This window comes from Falco naumanni, chromosome 2, assembly GCF_017639655.2.
Source record: "Falco naumanni isolate bFalNau1 chromosome 2, bFalNau1.pat, whole genome shotgun sequence".
NCBI lineage: Eukaryota > Metazoa > Chordata > Aves > Falconiformes > Falconidae > Falco > Falco naumanni.
The window spans coordinates 19,088,689-19,101,777 of NC_054055.1; the positions used below are offsets into that span (position 1 = coordinate 19,088,689).

General features: G+C 43.2%; 1 protein-coding gene across 1 annotated transcript in view; it reads left to right on the plus strand.

Moving 5' to 3' along the window:
- The first annotated feature begins 7,015 nt into the window (after positions 1-7,015).
- LATS2 (large tumor suppressor kinase 2) overlaps positions 7,016-13,089 on the plus strand; it is a 49,271-nt gene continuing 43,197 nt past the window's right edge. Inside the window, exons 1-2 of the mRNA XM_040583502.1 lie at positions 7,016-7,196; positions 11,446-12,028. Of these exons, the coding sequence (XP_040439436.1) occupies positions 11,690-12,028 (339 nt within the window). The 5' untranslated portion in view covers positions 7,016-7,196; positions 11,446-11,689. The remainder of the gene's footprint in view (positions 7,197-11,445; positions 12,029-13,089) is intronic.

The window sequence follows — 13,089 nt, forward strand, 5'->3', positions numbered from 1 at the left end:
CATATAGCAAGATTAACTGATATTTGCCCCATGCTTCTCTGAAATGTTCTCATTTAGTAGCTGTTCCACACATGCATTGCCTTGCGTTAGCATGGTCTTCTGTTTCTTTTTTCAATTTACGGTCACTTCTGTTACCTACTTCCTGTGCTCTTGGATATAAAAGCAGATCTTTTAAAAACAGAGGTGTAAATAGTTTTTTTAAAAAAAGGTCACCACTTCTGTCTATAGCTGACATCTATCCCTGTTTCCACTGTGGTCTTGTTCAGTGTATCTGGAATATATGAATGCACATAGTTCAATCTCTTACAGTTTGACTTCCACATTTTGTATTGGCTCATGCTTTTTTCCTTGTGTATGACTGATGTCAGTCTGCGATCTGTCTAGTTATCTTCCTCTGCACTATTTGTCCTTTTCTTATCTGTGCTTGTACTTCCCTGCCCATCTGTACTACTATTTTAATTGTCTTTGAATACACATTTATAGTACTTCTGAACACATGCCAGTGCCCATTTTTCTATCCCATCCCTTCCTTTAGTCTGTTCCATGTCTAGTTTTCCCTCAGAATTTAATCAGTTGAAATTTGATGCTTTTTTTGGGGGGGTGTTTTTTGTTTTTTTTTTTTTTCGTTTGGAGCTGCTTTAGTCATAATAACAAGGCTTACAGGGAAAGATCCAAGTCTTTTTGAAAGATCTGATCCAAAGCCCATTACCATGGTCACTATTTTTTTTATAATCTTCCAGCTATAATTCCCTGCTTTTACAGACTCTGGCAGATCCAACAACATCTCAGAAGAGGAATGGTTTCCTCTGAGTCCCACATCTAGCCCAAACCACACAGAGTATTGGGAACTCAAAATGTGTTCACATGTTACTCAATCTAACACTTTCTTGTCCTTGCCTGAAGTATCGCTTTTCCTTGTATCACTTTTGATACTGCAGCCAATTAAAAGTGCTAACTTCTGACTCAATTCTACCCTTTAGCTGGAGAAGAACCATTTATGTGCTTGTAAGCTGAGATGGTTACAGCCTTCTAGTTTTATTTTCCAAGGATACTGAACTGCTAGCCCTCACTGTTGAAATTTTTTGTTAGGACATTTATTCTCTCTAGCCCTATCTTCTTGTCCTTCCTTAGGACAACAAGGATTTTGGTAAGTTTCTAAGATGTGGACACCTTGAGGCTTTCTGAAATGGTCTTGTTTTTTGCTCTGAGGAAGGTTAGGAGTAATTGTGGTAAAATGCCTGGGACTCATTCTCATTTGCAACCAAATGGATATGGGTTCCTAACTACCCCGAGGATGTGAGTTGTGTGCATCCCTCTGCTGTGACCACTGCATCTGCATGACATTTCATCTCCCTATTGACAATTATCTCTTAGGTTTCTCTGGTGAGGTGTCTAATAGGTGCATTCCTAGTGGTGCTTTTGGGGAATGTGACATTTAGCTTTAGTGACCAGGCATTGACTGCAAGCAGGTAACTAACTGAAAGTACCCGTTTTCAAGAAAGTTTGTTCACTGCTCTTTTGTCCTTCATTTGAGTAAACAGTGGTCGCTGTCATATGAGTCATTTTTGTCTCTTTTTCCAGGGTGTTATCTACAAAATCTCAAATTTCCCCTATGTATGAGCTACTCAATGGACAAAGCATGTGTCATTTTATACTGACATAATTATTTCTATATTCTCAGTGAAATGAGACACCATTTTTTCTGCTTTCCAGACTTTGGTTTTTCTATAAACCAAATATATCCCAGGAAACAAATTTCTTCTTCTGCACTCAAAGTTGGTAACAGAAAACAACAAAACACTGGATTCAGGTTAACAGTTAAAACACATTAAAGACATCCTTTGCTCGATAAATTAATCTCAAAATACATGTTATTTATTGTAGAGGTGACAATATAAATTTCTTAGCAGCCAACAGTTTTAAAATTGATAGGTCAGGCTAATGAAAAATGCAAATTTGATAGTTACTTTAAAACATATATAATTTTCTCATGGGAAGAGCTACACAGGACTTTAATACCAGACTTTCTGAATAGATACAGTAAATTATCAGAGAAACAAACACAGCTTGTTTTTAAATTAATGCTAAATTATAACACTGGGCTTTAAGGCATCAATTTAACATAATGATAGCTCACAGAAGGAGCTATTCATCCAGAGATTTCCTAGTTTCCAAGATGTGTGAATTGTTCCTCCTTCTTTACAGACAGGGAAGCTCTGGTGGAGAAGTGAAATGCTTTGCTGACAGTCTCAAAGTGGGATAGGGAACAAAGAAAAGCTGATCTATGCTATCCTTGTCTCAACAGACCTGGCTACCACTCCCTCCCCCAAATCAACATGAAACAATTTAGTGGAGTGTCACTGTTCTGAAGCCTTGGATGGTCTCTTAAGGTTGCAAAATACCCTTGCACTTGTGTGTGTAGGTGTTGACGGGGTGGAGGCAGAGGGCAGTTTTTAGTCTCCATAGGCCATACACCTGGCTCATTCCTCCCCATGTGCCTTGGTGCTCCTTTCCCACACTGTATTCCTCTAGGAGCTTCTTAGTCCCAAAACCTCACCTCCATAACAGTGGCTCTGCAAATGCCTTATTATTTTCTTTTCCAGAGTACTGGAGAAGAAACAAGTGCCTCATTTGTTCCCTCAGGGTAGGGGTTCTTCACAGCTCCCTCAATTATATTTTTTCCCACACAGGCATTTTGGCAAGCTACCCTTATCCTTGCCAGTTCCATAGTCCCTCATCTTCTGCACCAAGCCAAGGGCTTTGAATGTGCGCATGTTCCTCCCACACCTTTTCTTTCTGTCTAGAGGGTGAATCATTCAAGGCGTCTGTGGCAGGAAGGGCAGAGCTGTGGTGGGGATGTTGTCGTGCTGGGAGATGCTAACAGGTATCGTGCCAGGCTTTTGATAAAAACGTAATTATAGGCCAGATTGATGGTTGCTGGATGCCCTCACCAGATGCCAGGGCTCCATGTCCTGCATTACTCTCTTCTCATTTTCTCCAGGATCAGAAAGGCACTGCCTACAAATGAATAAAAACTTTTCCTAACATTTTGGAATCAGTTGGCTGTGATGTACAAAAGCCATCTGCATTGCATCTGAAAAAAGTGATGCCATCAAGCTGATTGCAGGGGCTTGAAAATTTGGCCAATTCATTCCCAAACGGAGAGCACAACTGGCTTGCACTGGTGAAGTTCCGCACAAAGTCCTGACATTCCTGCAGTCCTCTCGGGGCGCTGCCTGTGCTCCAGCTCCAGTCAATGATTGATACGAGTGTGGGGCTGGGGACAGAGTACATAGGAACATGGGTCCTTGTGAAATTCAGAGTTTTGAACCTTCTGTGTGAGGGCTGTAAAAGCAGTCTGAGCATCCAGAATGCCTTACTCAGTTAACGAGAGCCTGGGTTCATGTTTCCTCTGCAAAGCTAAGGCAGTTTCCCAATCATATTTGTTCTGTTTCACCTACTTCACGCTGAAATCAAATGTATTTCTGAAGTACCAGCTCTTATGTTCGCTACACCTTCACCGCCTCAAAAGAACACTGTGATAGATCTCATAGACATAGTCCTGACAAAAAAAAAGCAGACCTAAACCATAGTTAGATTTTGGTTGAGTTTATTTTTTCACCCACACAACTATTGAAGTAATGAGCCTAACTTTGACTGCCACAAATGTAATTTTGCATCACAGTTAAACATAGACATTATAGTTACTTACAGGTTGTGTTGTCTATACTGTGCTGGAGGACTCAGAACTCCTGCTTCTCTTTTTGCACTGGTGAGTTCAGAAAAATGATTCCCCAATATCATTCTGCAAAGAAAATCAATATATTAAAACAAGAACATCTCTCAGTGATGTTTACCTAAGTCTTTTTTCCTTGCAGATCACTCATTTTGTGTCACAGTGGTTTGTTCTAGACATGTTGTCCTAGTGAAGGATGTCACTGTCAGCAGATTGTGTCTGTATGCTCATACACACGTACGTTCATGTTTTCACAGTCATTTCACGTGTGTTTGTGTTCCTCTTTTTGAAAAAAGACTAGCAGAGAACTTGACATTGCTGATGATACTCTACTTTACTTTTCAAGTTTTCTGAATGGGTTCAAGCTTTTATTGGCTACCAGCACTGTGTAAAGAAAAAGTTAATCCACCCACACCACAATTATTTGGTTGCTAGGAGTATTTTTAGCAGCATGATTTGGTAATTGGTTCCAAATACAATAGTTTAGAAAGAGCCACACTGTGGCCCAGCAAACAGTGAAACAAGAATATGGGGAGGGGATGAGGCAACTCACAACATTGGATGCGAGGGGATGGAGCTGCACAGAGCTCCTGCTTCCCTCGCTGTCTCAGGTGGGTGGAAGGAGAAAGAATGTGAAATGGTGGAGCTGTTGTCCCTCCCACCGTACCCACACAGCGGGGCAGACAGCTGCTCAGACAAGTCAGGAGGTGAGCGCTGCAATCACCATAGGTCCAGCAGAGTCACTCACTGAAGTGGAGCCATGAATAAACACACCGACCCTTACTCATGGGAGATTATTATCTCATGGTCTAGTCTGTGAATGGATTTGCTTGTACAGGCAAATTGTATTGTTCTTTTTATGTAGCATCTTTCCTTCTGGAGATACCTTACTGTGGAGAAGATAGTTGGGAGGAAAGACTTGACTGATACGCAGGAATCTCCAAAAAATTTGCAGAGATGAAATCATGTTTTAAACAAGTTGTTGTATCATGCTACAACCCAATTGATTTCAATTTCCTCAGTATTTCTGAGGAACGTGATTTCTAATAGTTTGGGTTTCTAAAGGCTAAAAGCAGAAATAGTCTATGGAGTCTCCTCATCTGTGGCGGAGCAGCTAAATACAGGTACTTTCCAGAGAGCGGATGCAACCCACCTCACTGTACCTGCTGCTCTGCTGTTGGGAATTCAAACCCAGCAACTCTGTGCAAATGCATGAAATGCAGAAAGTGCAGCTGGCTGGAACCTGGAGGTGAAATAGGGCAGCTCAGTCTCATTCCCAGATGGATTGGAATGCAAAAGGAAAACAAACAGTTCCAAAGGAGAAAAATCAATGAAAAGATCTGTTTTACCTAGATTTAAGAATGTAGAGGACAACCAAATCTTACGAAAGAGCACATTAGCACAGAGTAAGCCGTTTTTATCTTGATGCTGTTCCTTTAAACCAGCCTGAACTTTGTTGGGAAAAGGTCTCAGGCCATTAAGCAATCTCTGGTTTGGGCAATCATGTTGCTATGCTTCATCGGTTAAGCACAGCAGTAATTCAGAAAATGAAGCCATACTGCATCTGTCATATCATTGAAAATTTACTTCAGTTTTGCAGGTATTTGAGGATTGCAAAATGAACCACATTACCCTGCAATACTCCGCCGATGTTGGAATCTGCTCTGAACCTAATGGATTTCTTTAGTTCGCCAGTCAGAGGTTTTCTCCTTCCCCACTGCCACCCGCCCCCCTTCCCCCCCCCCGCAATATATTCCAGTCAAAGACACTATTGAAATTCTGACAGTAATTTATATACAGTAACTAGCTGCCCTTAGATGGGATGCTAAACAGTTTCTGTGCACCAGGCTGCATTTATTTCATGAAATACAGTACTCTATTGGCAGGCACTTCTCCTCCCAAACCAGCGTAATTTATAAGCACTATTGACAGTTTGCATGGAAGGCATTAAAAAAAAAAAAAAGGATTATGATAAACAAGCTTGGAAAAATATCCTTAGATAGGATGGCCCATGAATAATACTACTTACAAAAATAGTCCCCCTGGCTTGGAAAAGGCTGTAAATATAGCTCCCATCCTGGAAAGACAGTAATGCACAGACTTCTCTTTATATGTGCTTTCAGTCCTGTTGAAGACACTGGAACTAGTTGCATGATTAAAGATTAAGCGTGTGTCTTAAGCGTTTGCAAGACTGACATTTTCCCTGCCAAACAGAGCACCTCTACAATGAGCACCTCTCAGCTTTGCAACAGGATTTCAAGAATTTTGAAGTATTGTTTCAGAACTGCAGGCTTCTTCCATGGTAATGATCTAAAGACACATGCATATATATATATAGGAAAGCTTACTTTCCTATTGTTCTTACTCTATATTAGTACTCCCTGGTTATGTCTAGTGAGTGTATCTGTTATGCTGAGGGGTCGGAGCCAGCCACTCAGATGCAAACATTGCTGTATTTGGGTGCATGGGGATTATTTCTCATTCATAATTGTCTTTATTAAAGACCACAGAGATACCAAAAATCAAAATATTCCTGCTTTCATGAAAAACAGGATTATATCCAGGCAGCTCCATCCATAACAAGGTCAAACACAAGCCTTGCATCCAAAAATCCTTTGCAGCTTGGGTGTGCATTTTTGCTGCAGATGTAAATTCTCTGGCTGCCCTCCTCCAGCACCTCAAAGCTCCCTTGTCTCCTTACTGCGATGAAAACGCGGGAAAGCAAGTAACACCCCTTAAAAAAAAGAAAAAAGGCAAACCAGAAACCAAAAGAAAAGGCCAAATAGGCATTGATATTCCTGCCACTTTGTGTGTTCAAATGGCTACTTGAGCATGGAAGGAAAAATGGTAGTAAAAGGTTATCACCACAAAACTCTCAGTTAAGATGACTTTGGGGTGTCCGGCAAGTGGACAGGCACCTCCAAGCCGCCTCCCTCGGCCCTTTTCACGTCCACAAGCGGCGGCAACACCGTTCCACTCCTCACCTCAGCCACCCCCTCCCCAAAACCCCGCGGGGGGCTGCTGTGAGGCGGGGCGGGTTTTGTGAGGGGAAAGGGTGTTACAAGCTGCCTGTAAACCTCGGGAAGCGCACACCGAGGGGACCGGAGGGCGGAGGGCTGGCCCCCACGGTGGCGGTCTCCCCCTCCGGTCCCCCGGGGGTGCGACAGCCCCTAATGGCCCTTCCCGCCCGGCCGCGCTGGAGGCCCCTCCCCCCGCTGGTATGCGCCGGGAGGGGCGGGGTGGGGGGGGCAGTGGAATGACGCGGGCGCCGCGGGTCACGTGACGCGAATGGAATGCCAACAATGTAGCGAATGTCCCGACTGCGCCCCGCACTCGGCGCCCGGGACGGCCAAGGGGGAAGATGGAGACCGGCCCGCGCCGTCGGGGTCGCCGCCGCCGTTGAGCCGTTCCCTGACGGCCCTCCCCGTTGGCGAGCGGTGGCGCTGGGTGCCCCGAGGAGGTGAGCGAAGGGGAGGGGGGGCGCGGCGCCGCGGTTTCCCCTCAGCCCCGGGTGTGAGCGCTCCGCTCCCCGCCCCCAACTGCCGTGCACCGAGGGGAAAGTCGTGTGGAGACGCGGGGCGCGAAGGCGGGTCGGTCCTTGAAGCGGCAGGGAGTGTCCCGAGTGTCTCTGTCTCTCCTGGGGGCAGCTTCGGCGCCCTGCCCGCACCCTCCGACATTTTTCGGACACCCGTGTGACAGCCCAGCCCTGGCGGGCGGCGAGCTCCCCGCCTGCCGGAGGCCTCAGCCCCCGGCGGGACAGCCCGGCTCCCCCCGCGCCCTGGGGTGCCCCAGCAGGCCGGAGCTGCTGGTAAATGGCCGGAGTTTATTTTTGGAGCTTTCTGCCTGCGAAAGGTTTGGGGATGGGGGAGAAGGGCTTTGGGCTCCCGCGTTCCTCGGCGGCGCAGCCGGCCGGTGGCGGGGGTCGGTCGGAGGCCGGGAGCCTGGCCCGGTCCGCGCCGGGGGCGTCTGTGGAGGCGGGGGCCAGGGGGAGCCGAGCGGGGCCCGACAGAGCCCGCCAGGTCCGGTCGGGCTGCGGCGGAGGCCCTGCTGTTCCCAGTCAGTTGAAGGTCGCTGCCAAAATTCAGCACTTCGCCACCCTCTCTCCTGCCTCGTGAGTGCTGCTCGTGTTGAAATATCGCCTTCCCCGGCAAAGGCACTCGTGCAAATGACGCAAAATAGCTTATTTGGAGTGTCCGGGCTCTGCGGTCAATTACTGCTGGTCTGCTGTGGATGGGGAAGGTGAGCTGTTTCCCACAGCGCTGGATTGGGCCAGTGCTTATGGTTGATAGTGGGACAGGGGCACGGTTACTGTGGGACAGTTTTCTTAGCAGGAGGAAGGAGAGGAGAAATGATTTTGGGGAAATCCTCGCTTCAGTTCTTTTCACTTTCACTGTGTGCCCACTTATAAAGGGGAGCACCACTGGTGTAATAATGAAATTCTTGGAACACTGCCACCCCCAACAGTTTTAGACCTCCAGTACCAAGTAGACAGTCCCTGCTTCTGTGAATCTGTGATCCAAAAGAGCCAAAGCAATACCTGTAAATTGGGAGAGGGAAGGCAGTTGTAGCAGTTTCACAAAACTTTATTTTTTCCTTCTGCAGTGATCGCTAGTTAGCTCACTACAGTGTCTGCACGATTATAGACTAGGTAAACAGCTCGCCAGCTTGGTTGGGGTTTGGGACTTTCAGCTCTTGAAACACAGCTGGGCTTCGGTTTCTTGCCTGTGTCCTATCTCCACATTGCTCCTCGCACATGCAGCCTGATGGTGAATGAAGAAACAGGAGAGTGGATAGCTAGTGCTGCTGGGATAACAGACATCAATCAGCATATAATATCGGTGTGGTTGGCTTGTTGCTGCCAGAGCAGCTATTTGTATTTCTCAAATGAAGAAAAATAACCAGTTATTAAAAAATTGTTCGAGCTCAATGCAATTGAAGTAATGCTGCGCTTATTTGAAATACTCTATCTTCAGGATAATAGACAAGCTTCAAACTAGTGCAGAACATACAACTTTTTGGAAAAAAATCTCCGGATTGTTTAGTCAGAATGGCTTGAAGCTCAAAAACAATTCTGAAATAATTTTGTGATGGCAGGAAGGCTATTGATACATTCATGCTGTAGGCAAGGTACAGATCAGGATGTGGAGTTACCCAAATCCAGATGTACAGTCAGAAACACTTAGACAGAATTAGGCACACTACATATCTTTTAAAGCATACAACCCTTTTATTTTTTGCTAAAAATGCAAATCACAAGAAGATTTAAAAAAGCAGGTAACTTCTCTTTCTTTGTAAATAATCTGTAATATTTAGTGTTCCAATTTCTTGGCTTATCTTAAATATTTAGTTAAAAAAAACCCGTTCTGCAAAATATGAAAACACACTTGCAGTTAGCTCCAGTACTTACTGTTGTTGCTGTTCTCATTTATATGATCAGCGTTTCTTTCTGGTTTAGCAGTATTGTAAGCCGAGGAAGTTGCCAGCTGGCTTGACCTAGCATTATTAGACTCGAGCTTAGGCTAAAGGTCACAAAAGTTCTTTATGTGAAGCATGTGTGTAAGTGGGAAAGCAGTCCTTTGCTACAAAAAGGTGGGGGTGGTGCAAACTTTCCCAGTGCATCCCAGGCCTTAAGATTGGCACGGTGACTGAAAAGGAAGAACAACTCAGATTCCTAAACCCAGCCATATGGTGCCTGCTGCTGTCAGGAAAAGAAAGACAGTTACAGACCAATTAATTGCTCTGTATCTTTTAAGCATTAGCTAGTTACGATGTAATCCTAAAAAGGCTGCAATACTTTTTTGTTGTTGTTGTTTTTAAACAGTTATGTTTTATCTTTTGCTGTGTTTTAAGTAGAAAAAATCCTATTCTTGGGATCCTTCAGTTGCTTTTGTCTTCATTGAGAACAGTCAAAACTTGATCTGTTACTGACTTAATAGCTGATTTGTTGTTTGTGGAAATACCAAAATCTAAATGAACAGCTTTAGCACTTCACTTAAAACAAGTGACAAACCCTGTCCAATGTGCAGGCATTTGTGTCGCTCTTAGCCCTCTATGCGTTAGGGTTGCAGGATATCCTTAGAGAGTACTGAGTGGAGGAGATCAAGACTTTGAATACCTTATGGGTGTCTTTTAGTTAACTGAGCATTTAAATCTTGTCAAAAGAGGTTGACATAGATTGATCTTCAGTGATTAGTCTGTGCTTCTGCATTTTGAACTGGTGAACCATCGTAAAAGAGTTCCGGGTCTCACTTCACTGTTGCATTTCAGCCCTTGGTTGTAGAGGAAAGCTTGAACTGGACTCTGTAGGAAGTGATGATGGGCTTTGGAGGTGAATGTGTCCAGGTTCTCTTGGCCTTTGCACCGGTAAGCTGTTTCCCTGCCAGTGAGAAATGATGCCAAATGTATGGAAATGGTTGTTTTGTTGGGAAATGCTATACCTATTGTAGGAAGAGTCATCTCAAGGAGTTGAGTTTTAGTATGAGCATGTGAAAATAAAGAACAATGCTTTCTGGAGAGACTCTTTACAATGATAAATGTGCTATGATCGGAAGTGAAGAACCTTTTTAAACAAAAAAAAATCACAAACATCCAGTTGACTTCTAAGTAACTGAGAGGAACATAACAATGTGTTACCATCTTCTGTATTTGTGATTTGAAAACAACTGAACAAAATTTTGATCTTCCCACCAAAGGGGCTTGAGCACCATTCAGGAGTCACTTTGCAAATGGTAATAGCAACAGCAGAAACTTGCGTAAGCAGCATCAATAGTGAGATGACATTTCTGCTTAAGCTGTCTTTTTAATTCTGTTTCAAATGTACCATTATTTAATGTTTTTGTTATGGTGAAACCACGAAGACTTAGTTTAGGTAACAACTTCATGCTGCACGGAGATGGTAAGTTGCACAGTAGTTCAGCTATGTTGCATAGTTGTTCTCTGATGCATGTCAGGAGAGGTGCATAAAACTGTCTCAAAGTCTTTTTTTTGTGTTGGGATGCTAACTGAGCTGGTTCTGCCTCTTCTGCTGTCACCGAGTAGCTCCATCTACCCGTCTTTTCTCTTTCTTCCCTATAAGGCACAGCTAATGAAATATCATATACACACCCCTCTTTTCTTTTTTCCTCCTCCTTCCAGTTCTGGGGAAAATTCTTACCTTCTGGCTTTGCTAAGGTATTCATGTGGAAAAGGCAAGATATCTTGTCTTTCTGTTATTCACTTTGTTATTGAAATACTAGAAGTTGCTATGGTTAGAGTCATCAATATTTCCATTATAAATCTTTTTCATAAACTTCTGAAACTGAGCTCAGCTAGTGTAAAACAAATAAAATCTTAAGTGGGGGAAAAACATTTCATGAGCATATGTTCCCTAATTATGAAATAGGATAGGCTTGTCCAGGATTTGATTATGCAGCTGGTTGGGAAACTTGCCGCAGTTAGGTACTGTAAAATTCTTAAATGTTGCACTTTTAAAGTGTTTTATTTTCATTTATTTTGAAAATGAAACTTTATAGAAAATTATTTGTGGAATGTGTTGAGAAAGCCTTTTGGAATCCTGTTCTTGAAAACAGATAAAGTGAAAATCATTAAAGGGAATCCAACTGTGACAGCTTAATAGGTTAAACTGCTTCACTTGATTGTCATGCTGTCTCTTCAGAGGCATTTACAATATCAACTTAATTGCATGTACTTTCTGTTTTCTTTTGTTTCAGACACTGTCAATCTGCAAAATGATGATTCCAAGGATTTTCAGTTTCTGTAGGAAACGTGAAGATCGTGAGCTGAAGTAAAATGTTGGCAGAAATTTCTTGAGAATTTTGCCTTTTCTTTTTCTTTTCAAAGGATTATGTTTACAATAAATTGATACCATCAAGTGACACTTTTTTTGAAATAATCTAAAAAAAAAAAAAAAAAAAAGTAAAGCTGTATTTATGCTCAGAGAAAACTGGATTAACAATGAGGCCAAAGACTTTTCCTGCTACAACATATTCTGGAAACAGCAGACAAAGGTTACAAGAGATTCGAGAAGGATTAAAGCAGCCATCCAAGTCTTCAGGTCAAGGACTACCTGTTGGACCAGGCAGTGAAACTTCTCTGGACCCTAAGATTTTAATAGGGAAGGATGCTGCAAGGCAGCAGCAGATGAGACAAACACCCAAATTTGGACCATATCAGAAAGCTCTGCGAGAAATTAGATACTCTTTGCTGCCTTTTGCTAACGAGTCGAGCACTACAGCAGCTGTTGAAGTAAATAGGCAGATGCTCCAGGAACTGGTGAATGCAGGTTGTGATCAGGTATGTATGAGTTTGGAGGGGGTATTGTCACTGCCTTCAAAAGAAGTTTATACTCAGGACTGAAGAAAGGATTTTGATGGAAGTTACCAAGCTTGCCAGAAGAATCCATGCATTTTGTCAACTGGCAGTCTTGTTGATGTATGACTAGCAGAGTAGGTGGACTTACTGTTGAGAGATGTGCCTAGTATGGGATTAATGCATGTTAAAGACAGTCACAGTGACCTCTAGAATTCTTTTACGATTTCTCCAGTTGATAAATAAGGCTGAACAGGGTAGTTTGTCTTTTTTATTTTTATTTTCTTCTTTTTTTTTTCCCCCTCAATACTTGAATAAACCTTGGGTATGAGTAATAGGGTGGAATGTTGTCTAGCACATATAAACTCAGTTCACTGTCAGAAGCAACTAGAAGAAATGACAGAGACAGTACATGGTATTTGAAGAAGCTCACTTGCTGTTTGTCATAAGCAGGTAGAACTGATTAGATGTTCAGCAGGCAGCAGCGATTGGGTGCCCGCCTTTTTTTCCTTACCTTCTCTGCTTCTATCAGGAGGTGGTAGCCCTGTCTCAGATAAAGGTCTCTGCATACAGATGCTTGCTTTTGTCATTCTGAGATTGATGCTAGAACCTATTCTTAATTCAAAGACCATTCACCTGGTGCAGAACATGGTCTTTTTGTGTTGAGCTGCATTCATCTTGCATGTGCTTCTGGTGTTGGTATTGACTTTCACCTCTGTCCAGGAATAGTTCAAAATCTTGCTTTTTAGAGATGAAGTGCTGATTTGGGTTCATATTCTGATTGTTGCAGACTCAGCTTTTTTCCTGTGTGATTGAATGACAGTTGTTGACATCCTGAAACATTTCCATTTATAATCCTTGATACAAATCGGAGAGATTTAAAACTGAAGTGCTTTCAGGAGCATTTCCTTGATTTCAAACTTAAACTCTGTTCAGTCATGGCAGAGTGTGAGTCTCTTGACTCTCCTAGACCATATTCTGAACCTGTATTACAAAACTAACTCAGGCATTATTGTAAACAGTCTGCATTTCTCTGGAACTACATA